At 43.1% G+C, this 25,115-nt stretch overlaps 1 protein-coding gene across 10 annotated transcripts in view; it reads left to right on the top strand.

The window, feature by feature from the left end:
* The window catches only part of ATG4B (autophagy related 4B cysteine peptidase), a 669,563-nt gene that overhangs the window by 328,483 nt on the left and 315,965 nt on the right, over nt 1-25,115 (top strand). For all 10 annotated transcript variants that reach the window (XM_033957652.1, XM_033957647.1, XM_033957650.1 and 7 more), the window contains 2 exons: nt 5,034-5,106; nt 5,722-5,801. In XM_033957652.1, the coding sequence (XP_033813543.1) occupies nt 5,034-5,106; nt 5,722-5,801 (153 nt within the window). The remainder of the gene's footprint in view (nt 1-5,033; nt 5,107-5,721; nt 5,802-25,115) is intronic.

Raw genomic sequence — 25,115 nt, 5'->3', positions numbered from 1 at the left:
TCGGAGGAGGTCGAGGTCTCTGGCCGGGAAGTTGGGCCCGAGTGGCAGGCAGAAGAAACAGGCAGTCCAGGTTCAATGAGACAGAGGATCTCCCTGTAAGCTGTTAAAGGCTTCCATCTTGCAGCTCCCAGCACACAGCATGGCACAGTAACAGGCTGACAGCCTGGCAGATAGATTTGGGTGGGGAGAGTTTTGGGAGGTTTTAAGGTTAGTCCTAGGTCCCCCTACCTCAGAAATCCTAAAATATCCATTTTTTTATGTGGCTTTCCAGGCCCATTTTTTCTGCTAAAATCGCTATCATGGTAGCCAACTTGGATTTTATGATTTGAGTTTAAAAGCTTCTATCTGCCTCAGAACACCTCATTTTTGCTCAAAAACAGGTGGTATACTTCAGATGCAGAATACTTCAGGGCAGAATACTTCAGATGCATGCCCTATTTGTAATGGATGACAATTTGAGGAGCATCCATGGTCCATGGGTCACGCGGCATGTGTGTGTGGGGGTTTCAGGAGTTGCTACTTTAGTCCCCCTGTTCCCTCGGAGGGGGGTGGTCCAGAACCCTATCCACCCAAGGAAAGTTCCAAAAGTCTAAATTTGAACATCGCCAGTGAAATGCAGCCATAATTCGGCAGCGATATCACTCAAAAGTTCCAAATTGGGACTGCAGGGACAGGGATTCTCCCTGAATGTAATATGGTGTTTCCAGTCTGATTAACAACGGATCCCATCAATCCATCTGGAATTGTGGTCTTGCTAGCACCAGGGGTCCTCCCTCTCCCCCCCCAAAAGAGCACAAGTCCCCAGCTGATGTGCCATTCGCAGTCTGAGGACAGTTATGCTTTTACTTTCCCAGACAGGAGCTTTTATAGTGCATGATGATACTGCAGCCACAGGACTACATGACCCATATCTGGGGGATGCTTTGGTTATCCGGGGGAGGGGGGGACTGTACGCAGACTGTTCAAATCGTCAGCACAGATAGGGATGATCTCGAAATCCCTCCAAGAGTTAGAGATTCCTCAGTTCTTGGTAGTGCAGTGCTCTTTTATGAGTAGACTAAGTCATAGTCTTCCTGTTTTCCAGACCATTCAGACATCACGAAGATGTTTCCAAGTCACTGGAAAGTGCCGGAAAGGCCCCTGTGGTGGCCAAGGCTATTTTTAAGCTCTGTCCAATGACCAATACATTTAACCAGCTTTTTGTTCCCTCATCGGTAGATTTTCTGGTGGCGTAGGCTACCAAGCGCACTTCTCTCCCCAAGGTAGCATGGTGATGAAGGACGTCCAAGACCACAGAATAGATTTTGTACTCAAATTGATTTTTGACTCTGTGGCCTCTGGTTCGGAAGATTCTGTGGTGACATCTTTTGTTGCCAGAGCCTGTCACTCTAACTTGCATCACGATCTGGACACCATTGTGGGCAAGGATCTTCCATTTTAGTTACTGGAGTGAATTACGTGGCTAATGCCCTATATGACCCTTTCAGGGTTGTGAGCAAGCTGTCAACTTACTCTACACACACAGAATGCTGTGGTTTAGACAGGTGATTCTTCTTCAAAGGTGACCCTAAGTAAGCTGCCATTTAAGGGGTAGTTACTTTTTTGGCAAAAGTCTAGATGACCTTATGGTCAGTGTATAAGACCGTAAACCAAAATCCTTACTGGACAGCAGACCTCCAGGCACTAGTACTTTTCATGCTTCCAGGTACTATCACCAATATTTTTGAGGCTCCTCAGGCTAGAGACCATTTCAGAACACCAAAGATTTTTAGGGGCTAAGCACCCACAAACATCGGGAGTCTGCTCTACCTCTTTCACAAATAAGCAATTATGATACTATTGGACAGGCTACATACATGCTTCTCGGTTCCTAAATATATTCCTCAGTTCAAGACCAAGAATGTTATAATGCCTCTGTATCGCTCCATGGTGCAACCTCATCTGGAGTGTTGCGTTCATTTCTAGTCTCCTTATTTCAAGAAAGATATAGTGGCGCTAGAAAAGGTTCAAAGAAGAGCGGCCAAGATGGTAAAGGGGATGGAACTCCTCTCATAAGAGGAAAGACTAAAACGGTTAGGGCTCTTCAGCTTGGAAAACAGACAGCTGAAGGGAGATATGATTGAAGTCTACAAAATCCTGAGTGGAGTAGAACGGGTGCAAGTGGATCAGTTTTTCACTCAATCAAAAATTACAAAGACTAGGGGACACTCAATGAAGTTACAGGGAAATACTTTTAAAACCAATAGGAGGAAATTTTTTTTCACTCAGAGAATAGTTAAGCTCTGAAACGCGTTGCCAGAGGATGTGGTACGAGCGGATAGCGTAGCTGGTTTTAAGAAAGGTTTGGAGAAGTTCATGGAGAAAAAGTCCATAGTCTGTTATTGAGAAAGACATGGGGGAAGCCACTGCTTGCCCTGTATCGGTAGCATGGAATATTGCTACACCTTGGGTTTTGGCCAGGTAATAGTGACCTGGATTGGCCATCGGAAGAATGGGCTATTGGGCTTGATGGACCATTGGTCTAACCCAGTAAGGCTATTCTTATGTTCCTAATTCTATCTCAGAGGAGATCAAAGAAAGAAATCTCTCACAAAAGTGTGGTTAAATAGTCAAAGCTTTGAGGAGTATTTGACTGCTTACTGAAGTTAGTAAGTTCACAGTCAAAACTCTCATCATATTACCAATGACTGGTCATTTTATTGGGAATTGACATAATTAATTTTTTCATTATTAAACATACATACAACTGTGTGACGTGAAGAGACTCTCTTTGCGTCACATAGTTGGCCCGAGAATCTAATTCACACAGGCGTTTGTTTTATTCCTTTTTATTGCTGGTGTATTTCACACCTTATCAACCATTGACCACTAAAGAAGGCGTGTTCTCTGAAACATGGACCCTGTCGGGTCCCTTGGTTTGTAATGAGGTGATATCATTTACTGCATTAAATATTTGATATAATAAACATCGCCTGCATCTTGTACACAGTCAGTCTGCGGTCAGTCAGTCAGTCTGCGGTTTGTACACAGTCAGTCTGCGGTTTGTACACAGTCAGTCTGCGGTTTGTTTTTTGTTTCTCGCTTGTGTACCGCAGACCCTGTTGGACCCTTGTTGTTTGTTCTTGTTCCATCTTGCTCTAGACATTAAATCAAAATATTTTATTCTATTTAAGGAAAAATATGTACTGTATGCTGTCTTTGCTGTGTCACAAGTTTCTGAAAGATTTCTATTATTCAGCTACATCTTTCATATAATATTAGTGTCTTTTAAAGTCTTAACTAAAAGTGTATCTAATACATATTGGTTTTGGGGCCCCCTTTATATTCTGCATAATACAATTATCACCATCAAAGTCAGGCCAGTGGCTGAGCCTCCAAGTATTTGAAGGAAGTTTTTGGCATTTTTAGATGAATGGTCAGAGATTACCACATATCGCAGTGTGCTGGACAGTCTGTGGGTGAGGTACAAACTCGATTTCTATCATCCCCTTCCAGATCTCTTTCTGGACTCCCCCAGCAGGAAAACCAGAAAAAGTGGTAAAGGTCATAACAGTCCAGAGATTGTTGGATATAGTAGTCATAGAACCCATTCGGGCTCCAGCAGGTTCTGGATATACTTCATCTTGCCAAAAAGAGGGTCTGAGGACTGGAAACAGATCCTGGATCTCAAAGCAGTCAATGCAGCCCTCAAAATGCCACAGTTCTAAATGGAAACGGTGCGGGCAATGATCGCATTGGTCACTCCAGTGGAATTTATAGCCTCCCGGATTTGACGGAGACCTATCTGCACATTCCCCAACCACACAAGATATTTGAGGTTCCACGTATTGGAACAGCTCTTTCAGTTTGCAGCTTTGCTCTTAGGGCTGGCTACAGCACCTCTGACCTTCACCAAGGTGATAGTGGTAGTTGCAGCCCATATGTACAGAATCTGAATGATTGGCTCATCCAGTCTGAGTCCAAGAAACACATGGCGATTTGCCAAGTTATTCAGTTGTTACAGAGGCTCAGCTAGGTGGTCTACTTTCAGAAGAGTCACCTAGTTCTGATGCAAGAGTTGGAATATTTGGATGCCTGCTTCGCCACGGGAGTAAATAAAGTATTTCTCTGGAAGCATGCAAAGCAGTGGTGTATGGGCAGGAGCGAACTTTCTGCGCTCCTGCCCTGTGCTGAGCCCCTCCTTCCGATCTCAGTGCCACACTGGCATGCAGGAGCGAGCTTCTCGAGCTTATGCCTGGCCCTGCGCTACTTGCTAAATACCTGCCGCCAGTTCTCGTGAGTCCCATGAGAACTGGTAGCAGCTATTCAGTGAGAAGCTCTCTCCTGCGGGCTGGTGCACTGCTGGCCATGAGATCAGAAGGAGGAGCGAAGGACAGGAGCACGGAAAGTTTTGCTCCTGCCCATACACCGCTGGACCAACAGGGATGCGAGAAAAGGTACACGGGGGGAGAGGGGTAAAAAAATTGTTAGTATCGGCCGGGATGGGAGAGATCCCTCATGTCCCAGCCTACATCAAGTCCAGGAGGGGGGGTCGGGTGATGACCCGAATATTGGATGAGACCCCCATTTTGGGGCCATATTTTTGGTCCAAATATCTCATCCTATATTCAAATATATACGGTATTTGCCTGTGTATGTACGTGTTCTTCTGGCTCTGTGCAGTTTGTGTTCCTCCTTTGTGTGTATATAAGAGGAATGTATATAGATGTGTAGGAGGAATGCTATGAGTGTATGTTTACATGTACATCAGTGCTTATATGTATATATACTTATACATGCAGATATATGTAGAAGCACCTCTATACTTGACTCCATGCATAAGTAGAAGGCATTTTAGCTGTCTGTAGAGAAGTGTATGTGTAACACAGTAAATGACGGCAAATAAAGATCTGCATGATCCATCTAGTCTGCCCCAAGAGGTGGTCAGAACTTTATACAAGGTGAGCATGTGTGTGCATGACAATATATGTAGGACATGGTAGAATGAATAAGGGTTGATATTATTTAACTTGGATCTTGTTTGTCTGATGCAGCTCAGATGGGAGTTGGAGAGGGAAAATTGATAGGCCAGTGGTATGGACCAAACACAGTTGCTCAGGTTCTCAGGTAAGTTCTTTCCCTTTTCCTTAATTTTTGTCAGTCATCTTTATGTAGAAAGGAAATTCTTGACTGACTAAATTAGCAGTATTCTGTGAGTTCTATATAGTCGGTACTCATAGCATTTCCTGCTGGAGCAGGGTCTTGCAAATGCTATGAACTTCCTACTGCATCTCTTTCTGGAGGGGCAGTAATTTGGAATAACTGTGAACTACCTGAGAGAGACAGGCATTTGGAAGAACTGTGTATGCCCTACAACATCTTGTGCTGAAGGAATAAGGGTTTGAAAAGGTTGCAAGCTCCTCGCAACCTTATATCATAGATGCATGGTAAAAAAATATTCTGAGCTTTAATGATAGCAGTCTGAGAACTTGGAGAACTGGGTTCAATTCCCACTGCAGCTTCTTGTGATTCTGGACAAGTCTCATAACTCTCCATTGCTACAGGTACAAAATAAGTACCTGTATATAATAGTGTAAACCGCTTTGATCGTAACCCCTTTAGCTTTTATTTCAGACAAATATCTGAGTAATTTTAAGAACATGTTCTTTTTTTAAGAAAGTATTTTTTTTTTTAGTTGATGGTCTGAATACTAATATTTTTTTTTCCTTTTCTGTTTCTCAGAAAGCTGGCAGCATTTGATTCCTGGAGTTCATTGGCTGTTCATGTGGCCATGGATAACACTGTGGTGATAGATGAGATCAGTAAGTATATGTTGGGAGGGTTGATAGTGAGTCTCTAATTTTAACTTTGTTTAAATCAATTATAGGAAATTGCTCTATAATATTGTAGTGCTTTCTCCCACCAGCAATATGGGTACAGACAGGCCAATGGGAAGTATGCTGACTGCTGAGCTTTCAGTTGGAATTAGTTGTTACCTTGTACTGTTTCTATCTCTGGTATGATCCTGAAGCACTGGAACTATGAGTAGACATGATCATTAAAGCAAAAAAATCTTGCAGGAAACCCAGGCTAGTAAAGCAGGCCCCAGCTGAGGGTGACTTAATAAAAGAGGAGGAAATTGTGTAAAATATGTCCTTGTTGCCCAAATTGGTTAAAGCAGTTATGGGTTGGTTACCATTTGGATTCTGACTTGATATTGTGGCCAGGGAGGTGGCTCAATTGGTTTATTTAGTGGGTGAGACATTATACTAGAGAGAAGCACACTGAGGAACTGCAGGTATCATCACTGAGGCCTTCTATAAGATTGATGTCCTGGAGCAGGGACAGAAGATGCTGCAGGAGAGGAGTGATTTGATTTAGAGCAGTGGTCTGTGACCAGTCAGACGCAAGGCCTGCCAAGGTCCCAGGTAAACTAGAAAAAAAAAAGGTAAAAGTAAAATCCCGGCAGGAAAATTCCAGGATCTTCCAGGATGATAGTGAGAAAAATTATGTAAGCCACCACCAGGGGAGCTCTAGAGGCCCCTGGACTTCTGCTGACACTCCCAGAATAAGGCACGCCCCTAGGGTAGATAAGCCAGCAGTGGCATTCAAACCAACAAGCCGGTTAGGGAGGAAGTTTAAGTCTTGCCTCCCTAAGGATCCACCTGAGCCAAGCAGGGACAACAGACCTGTACCAATGGAATGGATTGAGGCTGAACAAGCAGAAGGCTTACCACTTCTGAGCGAGGAGCCTATGGATTTTCAAGAAGCCTGTTCTGGCAGTGAATCCAATTATCCTGAGCTTATGCAGGTGGACTTGGCTTCTAGCCACAAACAGTGAGTGTGTTTTCTTTTGGACTGTTTGTGTGCTGTTTTTTTTTTTCTTTCTCTTGAATGTTGGTTTTTTGAGAGAAGGCTTGGAGAGAGTGGGGAGAGGTTTTGCTTCCACCTTGGGAGGGAATTTGAAAGCCTATCTGAAGGCCTTTGTTTTGGCAAAACCTATTGCTCTCTCCTATTCCTGGCAGTCCTATATTGTTGCCAGAGGCTTTCCTTTATTTTTCTTTTTGCCTGAGAATGGAGGAAACTTGAATGCTGAACTTTAATTTTGATTTGATAAAACACCTGCTTTGGAGCAGGCAATGCTAGCTCTAGTGAGCTGGGGTCTCAGGAGCTAATTGGGACTTAATAAGTAGAAGAAGAAAGTTTGAAGCAGATTGTAGATTGCTTTATTTTCTTGGCCCTTTTGGCAGTTTTTTTCTTTCTTCTTCTTGAATGCTGTAAGGAACACTGACCCATGTTATGAAGTTGAAGCATTACTTACCTGTCCTAAGGAGTGAGTAAAACTGAAATATTTCTCTTAACTTCACCTTTTGTTGGGACTTTATTTTTGGTTGTATTTGATTGTGAGTGCGGTTGAAGAGTCCGGTCCTGCAGGGTGACTCCATGCCGGGTCACACGCTAATGCACTATATGTTGTAGCCACCAGGATTTCTACCGAGCCCTGCACTGGGCTATAGTGGTGGCCACAGGTCTCAAACACGCGGCCCACGGGCCGCATGTGGCTCTCCAGATTTTATTTGCGGCCCGCGGTCTGGACTGGATCATTATCTTCCTTTTGGAGCAGCAGGGTGTCTGGCCGGCTCGTTCCGTTCAAAGCCGCAGGTTGGCGGCTACTTGCGCTATCCACAGAAGAGCCGGCCAGACACGCTGCTGCTCCAGTGGCGTACCAAGGGGGGGGGGGGCGGTCCACTGTTCTCCCTAGAGTGCGGCTCGTCTAGAGCAGTGGTGCCCAACCTGCTTCCCTTCCCAGGCCAGCACCGTGTTATTTGATCTCCCTGCTTCTCTTCGGGGCCAACCAACTCTCGCCGCCCAACGTCAATTCTGACGTCAAGAGGACGTTCTGGATAGTCAATCGCTGCCTGGCTGCCTGGAACGTCCTTTCCGACATTAAAATTGACCTAGGGCGGGGGGCGCTATTGAGCCAGAGAACAAGGTGGCTGCATAATCTCTTCTCTCCTCCTCAGATTCCAAATCATCGTTACGGAGCAAGTTTTAAATCTTACTTTTTGAGATTATAAATAGCTCTCCTTCTAGCTGAGATGTCCGCGAATAAATCTGCGAAATCAGATTCGCAATCGGCGCAATCATCTGGATCAAAAGGATCCAAACATGATCCCCCGACTCTGGAGAAGCTCTCGGTGAGTAAACATTCCCCGGACTCCTCAGATATAGCGCTGGATGAAATTCGCGCTTTAAAGGACTTGATTACAAAACAATATGACATTACATGTGAGATGAGAAGCGAAATAAACTCACTTTCTGCCTCCTTCGAGGCGTGCAAACGCGTGTTGAAAAGTTGGAAAATAGAGCAGACATGGCGGCGCTCTCCTCAGCACAATTCGAAGAACGTGTTCAACAGCGCTTTAAGAAACTTGACCAAGAGCTGGAAGACCTTTGCAACCGCAATCGTAGAAATAACATTAGAATTATTGGTCTCGCGGAATGTGCTGAAGGGTCTGATCTCACCAAATTTCTAACCGATCAATTGCCAAAACTTCTACATTTAACATCTGACTTACCCCTGCAATTCGAGCGTGTACACAGGACGCCATCTTCCCTGAAGCAAGGCTTTACACGACCAAGGCCTATCGTAGCAAAACTATTGCGGTATCCTCAGGCTCTGCAAATTCTAACTGCAGCAAAGTCAATATCGGATTTGAAATTTGAAGATAAGAAGTTTTTGATTGTTCCGGACTTGGCAACAACGACCGCCCGAAAAAGAAAATCCTTTTTAGAAATGAGAGCCAGACTCAAATCGATGGGAGCGAGATACGGGCTGCAATATCCTGCCCAGATGATTGTGACAATCAACAACTCAACTCGACATTTTGAATCTCCTGAGCAACTTCAATCCTTTCTGGATGGTCTCCAGTCGCAGGGCATGTCTTCGTCCTGAAGATTTCCAACCTTGTTCCAGTTACATGCCTGCTTCTTCTCACGAGGAATAATCTGTCAATTTTTTTCTCTTTTTTTTTTTTATGTGAACTTGAACAGACCCTGCTTGTTCTGGACTCTCCTTTTTTGATGTCTATTTAATTCATTCATTTGACTTATTATTGCTAGTTGATATCTTTGCTTTCTGGAATTTTTTTCTCTATTTGAGACTTGGTTGATGTACCCCTTGCTTACTTTTGGGTTTCCTTGTTTCTCTTTCCCATATTTGTTTCCGATATTTCCAGTTATGGTGAGATGTATTTTCATTCTGATGGTGATTTGAGCGGGGAATATGCTTACAGATATCCTTATTATTAGTTCATTATACCCTTTCTTTGATGCCACTACTTGGGTATTATGCTTCCAGTATGTGAAGAACAAACAATACTAGGGGAAGAAAATGAGGGACTAAATGCAGGGTTTTATAAATATAATATAACTCTCTACATAAAATATTACGGGGAATACTCCTTATCTCTAAAAATCCCTTGAATGATATTATATATGTCTTTGTTTCTCACCCCCATCTTTTTTTTTTTTTTTTAGATATTTAAGTTATAGTTGGTTCTATCTTCTCTCTAAGAACTTTTTTTTTTGAGATTATGTTTGCAGTAAGTGACGAAGAGAGAAGATATGGGGAGAGAAGACAAGGGGAGGGAATTGCGGAAATAAAGTTAAGAGGTTTATACATATAAATATATACAAAAATTAAAAAAATAAAATAAAAAAAATAGATAAATACAAAAAAAAGAAAAAAAAAAAGAGAGAAGATATGGGGAGGGAATTACGGGAATAAAGTTATGAGGCTTATACATATAAATATTAAAAAAAATTAAAAAAAAAATGATTGAAGGGATTCACTCAATGGGGATTTATATATAAACAACAGATATATAAGAAAATAAAAAAAAAATATTTAATAAAAATGTTTGTGGGGATTAAATCACTGGGGATTTATAAATATACAACAGAAAAATTTATAATAAACACATAAAAACACTTAAATATAAAAAAAATATTAAAAAAAAAAAAGAGAGAACGAATCATTGGGGTTTATATATAGATATACAACAACAGTTTAAAATAATTAAAGAAAGGAAATAAAATAACAAAAAATTTATAACTAACTCCAAAAGCAATATGGAGATGCAATTAAATACTTTACTTTGATTCTTTATTTTTGAGTAATTCATAACATTTTTCTTATGATTGCCTAGAATTGGGCTAGTTTCTCACGAATGTACAGCCTATCTATTTTTCAGATTCTTTGCTCTCCATAAGGCTTGTTTATTCATATTATGGCACGTTTTCATTACTGATCACCTTGTTTTATTTCCTTTCTTTTACTTTGATGACTGGAATTTACCTCTTTCTTTCTATATAAATGATTGCTGATGGATATGTTTTATGCTTCATTATTATGCTTGAGTCTTTGTTATTCTGTGCGCTCTTGCTCCTTTTTTCATATTGTTTTTATTAATGGAAGAGGAGATTTGTGCACCCTTGTTACTCTTTGCTTAATGGCACCAATCTTTTTCTTTCTTACTGATGGCTGGACCATCTTGGTCCTACTTGCCTTCTCTTTTGACTTACCTTTTGCAGTTGGGTTTTTACCCTTTACTGTTCCTTTCTTTTTTGGCACTTGGCAGTACTCATATGTTCTCATGATAATAACCTATTACTTTTTGTCCCACAATTTAGTCCTAACTCTTAACATGCGTATTTATGCTTACAGATAAGAAATTACCTGTTACTGTTGTCTCCTGGAATGTAAATGGGCTTAATAATCCTATTAAGAGGAAGAAAGTTCTAATCCACTTAAAGCAGAAATCACCTGATATTATAATGTTGCAAGAAACACATCTTTCCTCCACTTCTTCTCTATTAAAATCCTGCAATTGGATCACTTTTGGGGTTGACTCACCTTCCCTTGGCATTAGAGGAGGGGTATCTATATTATTTTCCAAATCTATACAACCTAGGATCATTAATCAAGCTATTGACACTAATGGCAGATGGATAATATTACAGATAACTATTTCTAATGTTCCATTTCTTCTGATAAATGTTTATACACCTAATAGTGACTCTCCAGAATTTTTTCTGGATTTACTAACCACTATCCAGACGATAGAACCACTATCCATGGCAGGAGACTTCAATCTTCCTTTGGATATTTACTTAGACAAACAATCGACTTCCAAATTGTCTCCACAAAAATCTCACGTTTCCTTTCATTCCCTCATTACACATTTACAATTACTAGATATATGGAGGCTTCAACATCCTTCAGACAGAGAATACACATATCACTCTATACCACATAATAGTTTCTCACGTTTAGATTACATCTTTGTTTCTCCACCCTTCCTTAACTCAATCGTCAACACTTACATCTCCCCAATTCTTATCTCAGATCATTCGTTAGTGTCTGGTACTCTATTATGGACTGCCGCTCCTGCCCCTAGGTCTCCATTATGGAGAATGCAACTTCCTCTTCTTGAGGATGATACTGTAGTAGATCGTATTAAGAAATTTATTCAAGATTTTTTTACCACTAATGTCATTTCCGATACTGATCCATTGGTCACCTGGGAAGCTTTTAAGGCTTCGCTGAGAGGCGAATTCATTTCAATTGCTTCTCATAAATCCAAATCTGATAAAGCTTCTATTGCAAATTTGGAAACTCAAATTTTGAATCAAGAACATACCTATGTCACTACGAAAGATCCCCAGCATTGTAATACTCTATGCCAAATTAAATACCAATATAATCGCCTTATATCTAAACAAGTGGGAATGCAAATTTTCCAGAGTGAAGCTAAATATTATGCGGAGGGTAACAAAAGTGGCAAAATGCTAGCCTCCTATTTGAAGAGAAAGCAACATAAAATCCAGATCCCTGTGATTAATAATAGTAACAACACCCCTGTCACTTCATATTCTGGAATCCTAGAGGTCTTTCATGAATACTATCAGCACTTATATCGTTCTGATTCTACATCTGATTCGACCTCTCTGAATTCCTTCTTATTAACTTTAGATCGCCCTGTTTGGTCTGCTGTGGATAATATTGCTCTGAATCAAACAATTACTGCAGAGGAAATTCTTATCGCCTTAAAACAACTACAATCAAATAAATCACCGGGTGCTGATGGTATTCCAGTAGAATTCTATAAAATTTTTAAAGATGTACTCTTGCATCATCTTCTAGAAATGTTTCGGTATATCTCCCCAGATCTAGTCCAACGAAGCCGTTTCACTGAAGCAATTATTACTGTTATCCCAAAGCCTAATAAAGATCATTTAAAGGTACAGAATTATAGACCTATATCGTTATTGAATGTAGACTACAAGATATACACTAAAATATTAGCAAACAGAATTAAAAAGGTTATTCATAAAGTCATTCACCCTAATCAAATTGGTTTTATGCCTAATCGACTTATTGCAGATAATTCCAGGCTCTTCTTCCATCTCTCGCATGTAGCTCAAAACTCTACAGACCCTGTTTTAGCCTTATCTCTCGACGCCGAGAAGGCATTTGATAGAATTGAATGGAATTATCTTTTCCATATTTTAGAATGGTTCGGAGCTCAATCCCCCTTACTCCAAATGATTAGAGTGCTCTATACTAATCCAACGGCTCGTATAACAGCAAATAATTCTCTCTCCTCCACTTTTCAGCTCCATAGGGGTACCAGACAGGGATGTCCTCTTTCTCCATATTTGTTCAACCTTGCCCTAGAACCTTTGCTTATCCGAATTAGACAGAACCCAAATATATCTGGTGTAGAGAGTTGCGCGGAGACAGAAATCCCACCCGTCCCCGCCAAAGTCCCACCCGTCCCCGTGAGGAATCCCACCCGTCCCCACCCGTCCCCGTGAGGAATCCCCTCCGTCCCCAGCCGTCCCCGCGAGGAATCCCCTCCGTCCCCGCCCGTCCCTATAAACTTCAGAAATAGTTATTTCATTTAATTATGCTACTGAATTAAAGGCTCTGGTAGAAACCCATTTACAAATAAGCAAAAAGACTTTATTAATTTGAAAATATTAATTGGGAAGAATACATACTTTGCAAACGGGTTTCTACCAGAGCCTCTAATGTTTATAAATTTTTATCAACACAACTAATATACTACTTTATCCTGAAGCAAAATAAAAAAAAAGAAATATAATTCTTTTCCTACCTTTGTTGCCTGGTTTCTGCTTTCCTCATGTTCTCATTCAATTCCTTCCATCCACTGTCTCTCTTCCTTCTGCATCTTCCATTTGCTCTGTTACTGTGCCTCTCCCTTTCTTCCCCCTTCCAAATTGGTCTGGCACCCATCTTCTTCTCTCCGCTCCCCCCATAGTCTGGCATCTGTCTTCTTCCCTGCCAGCGTCTTCTCCCTACTCTCTCTTCCCCATTTCCTTTCAGCGTCCTTCTCCCCCCATCTTCCCCATGTCCTGTCAGCGTCCTTCTCCCCCCTCTGTCTTCCACATGTGCTTTCAGTGTCCTTCTCCCCCCTCTGCTTCCCCATGTCCTTTCAGCGTCCTTCTCCCTCTCTGTCTTCCCCATGGCCTTTCAGCGTCCTTCTCCACCCCCCCGTGTTCCCCATGTCCTTTCAGCGTCCTTCTCCACCCCTTTGTCTTCCCCATGTGCTTTCAGCATCCTTCTCCCCCTCTGTCTTCCACAAGTGCTTTCAGAGTCCTTCCCCCCCCCACCGCCCTTCCCATGGCCTTTCAGCGTCCTTCTCCACCCCTTTGTATTCCCCATGTGCTTTCAGCGTCCTTCTCCCTCCTCTGTCTTCAAGTGCTTTCAGAGTCCTTCCCCCCCCTCCCATCTTCTCCATGGCCTTTCAGCGTCCTTCTCCCCCCTCCTTCTCTACCGCCCCGGGTGCAGCACAGCCGGCCAGGTCCCCTTACTTTCATGGCACTTCCCCAACCGACCGACAACATCCCCGGTCCGACAAACCTCCCTGCCCTTAACTGCGAATCTAAATTACCTTATTACAGCTGCTGTAAGAAGATAATTTAGATTCGTGGCTACAGGGCAGGGAGGATTGTCGGACCGGGGCTGTTGTCGGTCGGTCGGGGAAGTGCCACAAAAGTAAGGGGACCTGGCCGGCTGTGCTGCAACCGTGGCGGGGCGGGGCGGACCGCCCCCTCCCTTGGTAGCCACTCGAACCGCGAGGCTACTCTCCTCCTTACCTGCACTGCCTGCAGCACAGAGCCGAACGGAAGTCTTCCCGACGTCAGCGCTGACGTCGGAGGGAGGGAGGGCTTTGTTTAAGCCCTCCCTCCCCTCCGACGTCAGCGCTGACGTCGGGAAGACTTTCGTTCGGCTCTGTGCTGGAAGCAGAGAAGGTAGGGAGAAGAAGAGCCGCGCGACTGAGTACATCCAGCCCCGCAGGAACCCCGTGACCCTCGGAGGCGTCCCCACGGGATCCCCGCGACCCTAGGGGGCGTCCCCACGGGATCCCCGCGACCCTAGGGGCATCCCCACGGGATCCCCGTGACCCGAAGGGGGAACCCGCGGGATGCCCGCGGGTCCCGCGGGATTCCCGTCGTCCCCGTTCCCGTGCAGCTCTCTAATCTGGTGTGCTCTGTAATTCTCTTGAAATTAAACTCTCTGCTTACGCAGATGATGTTCTCCTCTATATAACTAATCCAGAAGTCTCGATTAAAGAACTTCTCCATACTATAGCTAGTTATTCCTCTTTCTCAGGATACAAACTTAATCAGGACAAAACGGAAACTCTCCCTTTGAATCACTATGCTACTTCCGCTATGGTTCAACCTTTTGGCCTGATATGGACCTCAAACAAACTAAAATATCTGGGCATTGAACTTACTCAGTCCCTCTTGGAAACTATCGATCTTAATACACAGAAAATTCTTCAACTCGTGAGATCCTTAATTCAATCCTGGCATCCTCTTTTCCTCTCATGGTGGGGGCACCTGGAAACAATAAAAATGATGTTCATGCCCAAGATAAACTACATCTTACTTATGATTCCCTGTCTTTTCCCCCCTGCTTTCTACAAAAAGATTGACTCCCTTTTGTCCTCTTTCCTGTGGAAGAATAAACAACCCAGAATAGCACTCAAAAAACTCAAATTAAAAAAAGAAGATGGAGGAGTTTTTTTCCCTGATTTCTATACTTATCACAAGGCCTTTATCATTCATCAGGGATTATATTGGTTCTCTGATCAATCATTTTACTCACCAGTTTGGTTTGAGGTTGAAAAACAACTATTGCAACCTCTTCCTCCTAATGCATATGTAACTGCAACACGTAGCCCATCTATATATCCCCTAATACAATCAACAGTCCAATGCCTCACAGAATTTGACTCACATTTGGAATTTTCTTATGCTACCTCTTTATATACTTCTTTATGGTTCAATCCACATATTCTCATCGACAAAAAGCCTTTTCTATGGAAGGAGTGGATAGACAAAGGAATCCTTTTCCTGAAAGATGTTGTAGATACTAACATTAAACTACTCCCTTTTCACACCCTCCAAACCTCTTCCTCCTTCGACCTATTTTAAATGTATTTCAAATACTCCTTCCCTCCACACTACAAATGCTCATCATCCGACTATCTCAAATCTTGCTATGGGTCTATTGGCAACAGGACACATAGCTTCTAAAATATATAAACTTGTTCTTATCTGGGATACCTCCTCTAATAACACACTTAAGAGTATATGGGAAAAAGATTGTAACCACCAATTAGGTAATAAAGCATGGGCGCTGTTATGGTCTAAATCGCTGAGGTCCCTTTCATCAGCCAGTATACTGCAGTCTATGTATTTTCTGTATCATAAGGCGATATGGACTCCCCATAAACTAAATATTGCTGGTCTCCTATCTTCTAATGTATGCTGGAACTGCAAGAATGGTCAAGGTTCATTGATTCATATGATTTTTGAATGTTTGCTTGTATTTTCCTTCTGGCAAGATGTATGGTCTATAATGAAAACAATGTTTCGATTAGACTGCCAATTATCTTTATCCATTGTAATGTTTAAATCACATTCTATACATGTTGAATTATTGGATTCTCAAAGAAAGTTGTTTGACATATTACTCACACTTGCTCAGAAATTGATTCTCTCTAATTGGAAATCCTCGAACTTACTGCATGTCCAACACTGGTGGAATTTAGTCTTACAACATCATAAATTTGAAATAGCTTTCTCTGAATGTAAAGGTCAGCTTCGATCTACCAATTCTTGTTGGTCCCCTTTACTGACCTATTTGCAAACCTCTGCTATTTGACTGTGTCTCATTTGTGCTCTTCTATAACTTTGTTTACTTTATACTGCCTTGTGCCTTTGTTCTGTTGGTTTTATTAAATTCAATAAAATTTTCATGGAAAAAAAAAAAAGAATTGACGTAGGGCGGCGAGAGTTGGTTGGCCCCGTGGAGAAGAGAAAGAGGGAGATCTCGGCCTGTTCCCGATGGCGGCAGCAGCAGCAGCCTATTCCCCGGTGGCGGTGGCATGGGGGAGGGCAGGAAGGAAGAAAGAAAGAAGGGGGGGGGGACAGGGAGCCAGAAACAAAGCAAAAAATGGGACCGGAATCAAAGAAAGACAGAGAAAGAAAGAAAAAGTTGGGGGAGGGAATGAGGTCTGGAGGAGAGGAAGCATACAGGAGGCTGAAAGAAGAGAAGAAATATTGGATGCACAGTCAGAGACTGATGAAATTACCAAACAAAGGTAGGAAAATTATTTTATTTTCAATTTAGTGATTGAAATGTATTAAACTTTAAATGTGAGGGCTGCAGAAAAAATAGTTAATGTCTTATTAAAGAAATGACAATTTTGCATAAGGTAAAAACTCTGTATAGTTTATATATCTTTCCTTTTAACTGTTAAAGGAAAGTTTTATAAACTATAAAGAGTTTAACCTCATGCAAAATTGTCATTTCTTTAATAAGACATTAACTATTTTTTCTGCGGCCCTCCAAGTACCTACAAATCCAAAATGTGGCCCCGCAAAGGGTTTGAGTTTGAGATCACTGATTTAGAGCATCATAGCATGAGGAAAATCATCTGTATGGTAGGGCTCCCAGAAAAGATTGAGGGTTCCAATCCAATCACATTTCTTTGTGCATTGGCTGCCAACTGTGTTAAATGAGACTATATCAAGCCCTATTTCCCAAGAGATCTGGATAATCCATCTGTTTTTACAATTCTATAAATCAAGTACATATAATAGACACTAACTGAAGCCTGGTGAACTTTGATATCAACCTTTTCTTCATTTTTCAAGATTTTTTTATGGAAGCTAAGTAACTAGAAATCTAGTGAGCCAATATGGCCCTGAGAGAGCTTGGCATTTTTATTGTGCTTTTGTATCCTGCTCAGCTGTGTATTTAGCATGACAGATAAACACAGATCTTTTTTTCAGAGAGTGCAAGTTGTAAAATCAGTGCAGCATGAACAGCCTCAAGGTCAGAAAGGATGATTCTTATAGTGTGCCAGATGGTTAGAACCTATGTATGATAGTCTGACTCAGATGAGACATTCATTTTGATATTGGCTGTAGTGTTTGCTAGATTATCTTTCTTTATCCTTACTTGTGATCTCTCTATTTAAGTGAAGGCCATGCGTGGGAAAGTCTAGGTGAAATGAAGTATGGGGATGGATGAAGTGAAGGAAGGTTTACTGAAAGTTGATGACTGACTGGGAGGTTACTGTTGGATGGTTATTTGGTTGCTTTGATATGTGTGGTGTTTGGGGGCTTAAAAACATAAGAATTGCCGCTGCTGGGTCAGACCAGTAGTCCATCGTGCCCAGCAGTCCGCTCCCGTGGTGGCCCCCAGATCAAAAACCAGCGCCCTAACCGAGACCAGCCCTACCTGCATACATTCTAGTTCCGCTTTGTTGTCTAACTTTGTCTTGAATCCCTGGAGGGTGTTTTCCCCTACAACAGCCTCCGGAAGAACGTTCCAGTTTTCCACCACTCTCTGGGTGAAAAAGAACTTCCCTTATGTTTGTATGGAATCTATCCCCTTTTAATTTTAGAGAGTGCCCTCTCGTTCTCCCTACCTTGGAGAGGGTGAACAACCTGTCTTTATCTACTAAGTCTATTCCCTTCATTATCTTGAAGGTTTCAATCATGTCCCCTCTCAGTCTTCTCTTTTCAAGGGAGAAGAAGCCCAGTTTCTCTAATCTCTCACTGTATGACAACTCCTCCAGCCCCTTAACCATTTTAATCGCTCTTTGGACCCTTTCGAGTAGTACTGTGTCCTTCTTCAAGTACGGCGACCAGTGCTGGATGCAGTATTCCAGGTGAGGGTGTACCATGGCCCGGTACAGCGGCATGATAACCTTCTCCGATCTGTTCATGATCCCCTTCTTAATCATTCCAAGCATTCTGTTCGCCCTTTTTGCCGTCGCTGCGCATTGCGCGGACAACTACATTGACCAGTACTCCCAAGTCTCTTTCCTGGGGTGTCTCTCCGAGTACTGCACCAGACATCCTGTATTCATGTACAAGATTTTTGTTACCAACATGCATCACCTTTCACTTGTCCACGTTAAACTTCATTTGTCATGTCGCAGCCCATTTCTCGAGCGTGTTTATGTCCTGTCCAGGTCTTCGCAATCCTCCTGCATCTTTACTACTCTGAATAACTTTGTTTCATCTGCAAATTTAATCACCTCGCTTGTCATTCCAATTTCCAGGTCATTTATAAATATGTTGAAGAGCACAAACCCAAGCACCGAACCCTGCGGCACTCCACTGGTGATGTTTTTCCAGTCCGAGTATTGTCCATTTACCCCCACTCTTTGCTTTCTATATGCCTAGCCAGTTTTTGATCCACGTGTGCATTTCACCCTCAATCCCATGGCTCGCAATTTTTTGAAGTAGTTGTTCATGCGGAACCTTGTCAAACGCCTTCTGAAAATCCAGATATACTATGTCGACCGGATCACCTTTGTCTATCTGCCTGTTAACTCCCTCAAAAAAGTGCAGCAAGTTTGGCAAGAAAGATCTTCCTTTGCTGAAGCCATGCTGGCTGGTTCTCATCAGATTGTGTCCGTCAAGGTGGTCAATGATGAGATCCTTTACCAGCGCCTCTACCATCTTTCCCGGTTCCGAGGTCAGACTCACCAGCCTGTAGTTTCCCGGATCTCCCCTCAAACCTTTCTTGAAGATCAGCGTAACATTCGCCACTTTCCAGTCTTCCGGAATCCTGCCCGATTTGATTGACAGATTGGCTGTTAGTTGAAGCAGTTCAGCTATAACCCCTTTCAGTTCCTTGATTACCCTCAGATGGATGCCATCGGGTCCTGGGGATTTATCGCTCTTCAGCCTATCAATCTGCCTGCATACCTCTTCTAGACTGACCGTCAACCCAGTCAATTTCCCGTCTTCATTTCCTAGGTATAGCCTGTCAGCCTCTGGTATGTTGCGTATATCCTCTTCTGTAAATACAGATGCAAAAAACGTGTTCAGGTGGTCGGCTATGGCTTTGTCCTCCTTTAGCACTCCCTTTATTCCATGGTCATCCAATGGCCCCACCGCTTCCTTCACAAGTCTTTCCCCTTAATATATCGAAAGAACGACTTGAAGTTTTTCACCTCCTTGGCAACTTTTTCCTCATAGTCCCTTTTGGCCCCTCTTACCGCCTTGTGGCACCTGTGTTGATGTTGCTTGTGCTTTTTCCAGTTTTTGTCCGTTTTGACCTTTTCCATACTTTAAAAGAAATCTTCTTGTCTCTGATCGCTTCTTTCACTCCTACAGTGAGCCACGCCAGTTCCTTGGTTTTTTTTCCTCTTGGATCCCTTGTTGATACGCGGTATATATAGATTTTGCGCCTCGATGACTGTGTTCTTGAAAAGGGACCATGCTTGCTCTAGCGTTTTTACAGCACCTATCCTTTTCTTAATCTTCTTCCCCACCATGAGTCTCATAAAAACATAAGCAATGCCTCTGCTGGGTCATACCTGAGGTCGATCGTGCCCAGCAGTCCGCTCACACGGCGGCCCAACAGGTCCAGGACCTGTGCAGTAATCCTCTTATCTATACCCCTCTATCCCCTTTTCCAGCAGTAAATTGTCCAATCCTTTCTTGAACCCCAGTACCATACTCTGCCCTATTACACTCTCTGGAAGCGCATTCCAGGTGTCCACCACATGTTGGATAAAGAAGAACTTCCTAGCATTCGTTTTGAATCTGTCCCCTTTCAACTTTTCTGAATGCCTTCTTGTTCTTTTATTATTCGAAAGTTTGAAGAATCTGTCCCACTCTACTCTCTCTATGCCCTTCATGATCTTATATGTCTCTACCTCTAAGTCTCCTCTTCTCCAGGGAAAAGAGACCCAGTTTCTCCAATCTCTCAGCGTATGAAAGGTTTTCCATCCCCTTTATCAGACGCGTCGCTTTCCTCTGAACCCTCTCGAGTAACGTCATGTCCTTCTTAAGGTACGGCGACCAATATTGGACGCAGTACTCTAGATGCGGACGCACCATCGCCCGATACAATGGCAGGATAACTTCTTTCGTTCTGGTTGTAATACCCTTCTTAATTATGCCTAGCATTCTGTTTGCCTTCTTAGCGGCCGCTGCGCACTGTGCCGTCGGCTTCTTTGTCATGTCCACCATTACCCCAAAGTCCCTTTCTTGGGTACTCTCATTTAATAACATCCCTCCATCGTATAGTTGTACCTCGGGTTTCTGTTTCCCACATGTAATACTTTACATTTCTCAACGTTGAACTTCATCTGCCATCTCGTCGCCCATTCCCCTAGTTTGTTCAAGTCCCTTTGCAATTCTTCGCAGTTTGGTGTCGTACACAAATTTTATTATCTCACACTTCGTCCCTGTTTCTAGATCATTTATGAATATATTAAATAGCAGCGGCCCGAGCACCGAGCCCTGCGGGACTCCACTCGTGACCCTCCTCCAGTCCGAGTAGTGGCCCTTCACTCCTACCCTCTGTTTCCTACCCGCCAACCAGTTTCTGATCCATCTATGTATGTCTCCTTCCACCCCATGGTTCTTCAGTTTCCGGAGTAGGCGTTCATGGGGCACCTTGTGGAAGGCTTTTTGGAAATCTAGATATATGATGTCTATGGGGTCTCCTTTGTCCATCCGTTTGTTAATTTCTTCGAAGAAGTGCAATAAGTTCGTTAGGCACGATCTCCCCTTGCAGAAACCATGTTGGCTGGTTATCAGAAGTTCGTTCCTTTCAAAATGTTCATCGATATTTTTTTTTTATCAGTGCTTCCACCATTTTCCCCGGAACCGAGGTCAGACTCACCGGTCTGTAGTTTCCCGGGTCACCTCTTGATCCCTTTTTAAAGATGAGCTATCTTCCAGTCCTCCGGGATCATGCCTGTTTTCAGGGATAGATTACAGATTTGCTGCAGTAGTTCCGCTATCTCCTCCTTTAATTCCTTCAGAACCCTTGGATGGATTCCGTCTGGACCCGGGGATTTGTCAGTTTTTAGTTTTTCTATCTGCCTGCGTACATCTTCAAGGCTCACTTCCATGGATGTTAATTTTTCTGCTTGATTTCCATTGAAGAATTGCTCAGGTTCCGGTATGTTGAAATTGTTTTCGTTTGTAAATACATACGAAAAGAACATGTTAAGTCTTTCTGCCACTTCTTTCTCCTCCTTCACCACTCCCTACCTGTCTCTGTCATCCAGCGGTCCCACCTCCTTCCCTAGCCGGTTGCATCCCTTCGTAATTCCCTTTTCGGAAGTTCAACGCTGTGGCCATCATTCTGGATTGTTGTTTCACCCCCGTGTCCAGGTTGAAGCAGATCATATTATGATCACTGGTTCCCAGCGTCCCTTCTACTTCTATATCTTGCGCCGGTCCTCGTAGCCCATTTAGTCCAGAATTGCATTTCCTCTCATGTTTTCCTTGACAAGTTGTTCCAGGAAGCAATCGCCTACTGCAGGTGTTGAGTAATGGGAAGGGGGTTTTATTTATAAGGGGAGGATTATATGGGTTGAGACCTAAGTTGGGATCAGCTTTGGAACAAAGGTAGGGGTTTTATGTGATTTGGCTGAGTAAGGTATGGTTTAGTTATAGTTTGGAAGAGGATTGGGTTTTGTGGGTGGGGTGGGGAAAGAGAGCAAGAAAGGGGAATATGATGGATGGGCAGGTATGGAATAAAATAAGGCAGTAAGAGGTGAATGCTGAGGTTGGGTCCCACCTGATGGCATCTCAACTGGCTCTTTCTAGGGGCAGCTTGCTGGCTCCTCCAAGGATATTGGGAATGAGGGAGGTGGCTGACCGTGGTAAAGAGGGTAGGGGTAGGTAGGAGAGGGGGTTGGACTGTACTTTTCTGTTTTACCCGATAAATGGAGTTCACAGGTGGAGGAGCTTAGAGGGAGATAAGTGAGGAGAGATTATGAGGGGCTACAGAGTTAATGCATTTGTAAGTCAGTAAGAAGAGTTTGAACTGTATTCGGAAATGGATGGGGAGCCAATGAAGTGACTTGAGGAGAGGGGTAATGTGAGCATAGCAGCTCTCACGGAACATGAGTTGTGAAGTAGCATTTTGAATAGATTGAAGGGGCGAGAGACGGATGCACAGGAAACCTGAGAGAAGTACATTACAATAGTCTAAGCGTGAGGTGATCAGAGCGTGGATAAGGGTTTTGGTAGTTTGTTCAGAGAGGAGAGGTCAGATTTTGGTAATATTAAAGAGGAAGTGACAAGTTTTAGCAGTTTGTTGGATCTGAGTGGAGAAGGGGAGAAAGGAGTCAAAGATCACCCTGAGGTTGCGAGCTGATGAGTCAGGGAGGAGGAGAGTGTTTTCCACAGAAATAGAGAATGGCAAGAGGGGGAGGTGAGTTTAGATGGAAAGATAAGGAGTTCAGTTATAGCCATATTCAGTTTGAGACATCCAAGCGGCAATGTCGTACAGGCAGGCTGAGATTCGGGCCTGACTTCCTGTAGAGATATCTGGTGTGGAGAGGTAGATCTGGGAGTCATTGGCATAGAGGTAACATTGAAAACCATGGGAGGAGATCAGTGTACCAAGAGAGCAGGAATATATGGAGAAGAGGAGAGAGCCCAAGACAGAGCTGATAGATAGTGGGATGGCAGCAGAGGAGGATCCACTGTAATATACACTTAAGATAGGAGAGAGGAAGAAAATAAGGAGAGAACAGAACACTGGAATCCCAGTGAGGACAGCGTGTCGAGGAGGAGGTGGTGATCAACAGTATCGAAGGCAGCAGACAGATCAAGAAGGATGAGGATAGAGTAGAGGCCATTGGATTTGGGCAGGAACAGGTCATTAGAGACTTTAGCAAAGGAAGTTTTCATAGAATGGAGAGGGCAAAAACCCAATTGAAACGGGTCAAGAATATCATGAGAAGAAAGGAAGTCCAGGCAACAGTGGTGAGCAGCACATTTGAGTAGTTTGATAGGAAGAGGAAGAGGAGGAGGAAGATGGGGTGATAATTGGAGGGAGATGGGGGTCTAGTGAGGGGTTTTTGAGGAGAGGTGTAACTACAGCATGTTTGAAGACATCAGGAACTGTTGCAGTGGAGAGTGATAGGTTGAGAATGTGACAGATAGGAGGGCTGAGAGATGGGAGTGATGGCTCTGAGTAGGCAGGTAAGAATCGGATCAGAGGAACAGGTTGTGGGTTTGGAGGAGGAGAGAAAGTGAGCAGTTTTCTCTTCCATGATTTCAAAAAGGAGCAAAGGATAGTAGGATTGTTGAAGGAAAGTTGGCAGAGTAGACAGCTGGAAGGGGTGGTGGGGGAGGTGACATGGTTGAGAATTTAAGGTGGATCTTGTGAATCTAGTTGTGGAAGAACTCTGCCATCATCTGGGAGAAAGTGAGGAGGGGATAGGAGGTGGGGATACTATGTTAGAGATATTATCTTGTACACTAAGTAGAGAAGACCTAAACATAGAAACATGATGATGGCAGATAAAGGCTAAATGGCCATCTAGTCTGCCTTTCCGCAGTAACTATTATCTCTTTCTCTCCGAGAGATCCCACATGCCTATCCCAGGCCCTTTTGAATTCAGACACAGTCTCTGTCTCTACCACCTCTTCTGTGAGACTGTTCCATGCCTTTCTGCCTTTCTGTAAAATAGTATTTCCTTAGATTACTCCGGAGCCTATCACCTCTTAACTTCATACCATGCCCTCTCATTGCAGAGTTTCCTTTCAAATGAAAGAGTCTCGACTCATGCGTATTTACATTATGTAGGTATTTAAACATCTCTATCATATCTCCCCTCTCCTGCCTTTCCTCTAAAGTATACAGATTGAAATCTTTAAGCCTGTCCCCATATGCCTTATGATGAAGACCACTTACCATTTTAGTAGCCTTCCTCTGGACCAACTCCATTCTTTTTATATCTTTTTGAAGGTGTGGCCTCCAGAATTATACACAATATTCTAAATGAGGTCTTACCAAAGTCTTTTACAGGGGCATCAATACCTCCTTTTTCCTACTAGCCATACCTCTCCCTGTGCAACCTAGCATCCTTCTAGCGTTCACCGTCACGTTTTCAACCTGTTTGGCCATCTTAAGATCATCACATACAATCACACCCAAGTTCCACTCTTCTGTCGTGCACATAAGCTTTTCACTCCCTAATCTGTACCATTCCCTTGGGTTTTTGCAGCCCAAATACATGACCTTGCATTTCTTAGCATTAAATTTTAGCTGCCAAATTTCAGACCATTCTTTAAGCTTCGTCAGGTCTTTCTTCATGTTATTCACATCATCCAGCGTGTCTACTCTATTGCAGATTTTGGTATCATCTGCAAAGAGGCAAATCTTACTGGACAACCCTTCAGCAATATCGTTTATAAAAATGTTAAATAGAACAGGCCCAAGAACAGAACCTTGAGGCACACTACTTGTAACATCCCTTTCCTCAGAGTGATCTCCATTGATCACTACCTTCTGTAGCCTTCTATTCAACCAGTTCTTGACCCAGCCCGTCACTTTGGGACCCATCCCGAGGGCACTTAGTTTATTTATTAAACATTTGTGTGGAACACTGTCAAAGGCTTTGCTAAAATCTAAATACACCACATATAGCGCACATCCTCTATACAATTCTCTGATCACCCAGTCAAAGAAATTGATCAGATTGTCTTACAAGACCTACCTCTAGTGAATCCATGTTGCTTCCGGTCCTGTA

Source organism: Geotrypetes seraphini, chromosome 9, assembly GCF_902459505.1.
Source record: "Geotrypetes seraphini chromosome 9, aGeoSer1.1, whole genome shotgun sequence".
Classification (NCBI taxonomy): domain Eukaryota; kingdom Metazoa; phylum Chordata; class Amphibia; order Gymnophiona; family Dermophiidae; genus Geotrypetes; species Geotrypetes seraphini.
Note: the sequence above shows the minus strand (reverse complement) of the source record. Positions and strands in the feature narration are given on the sequence as shown.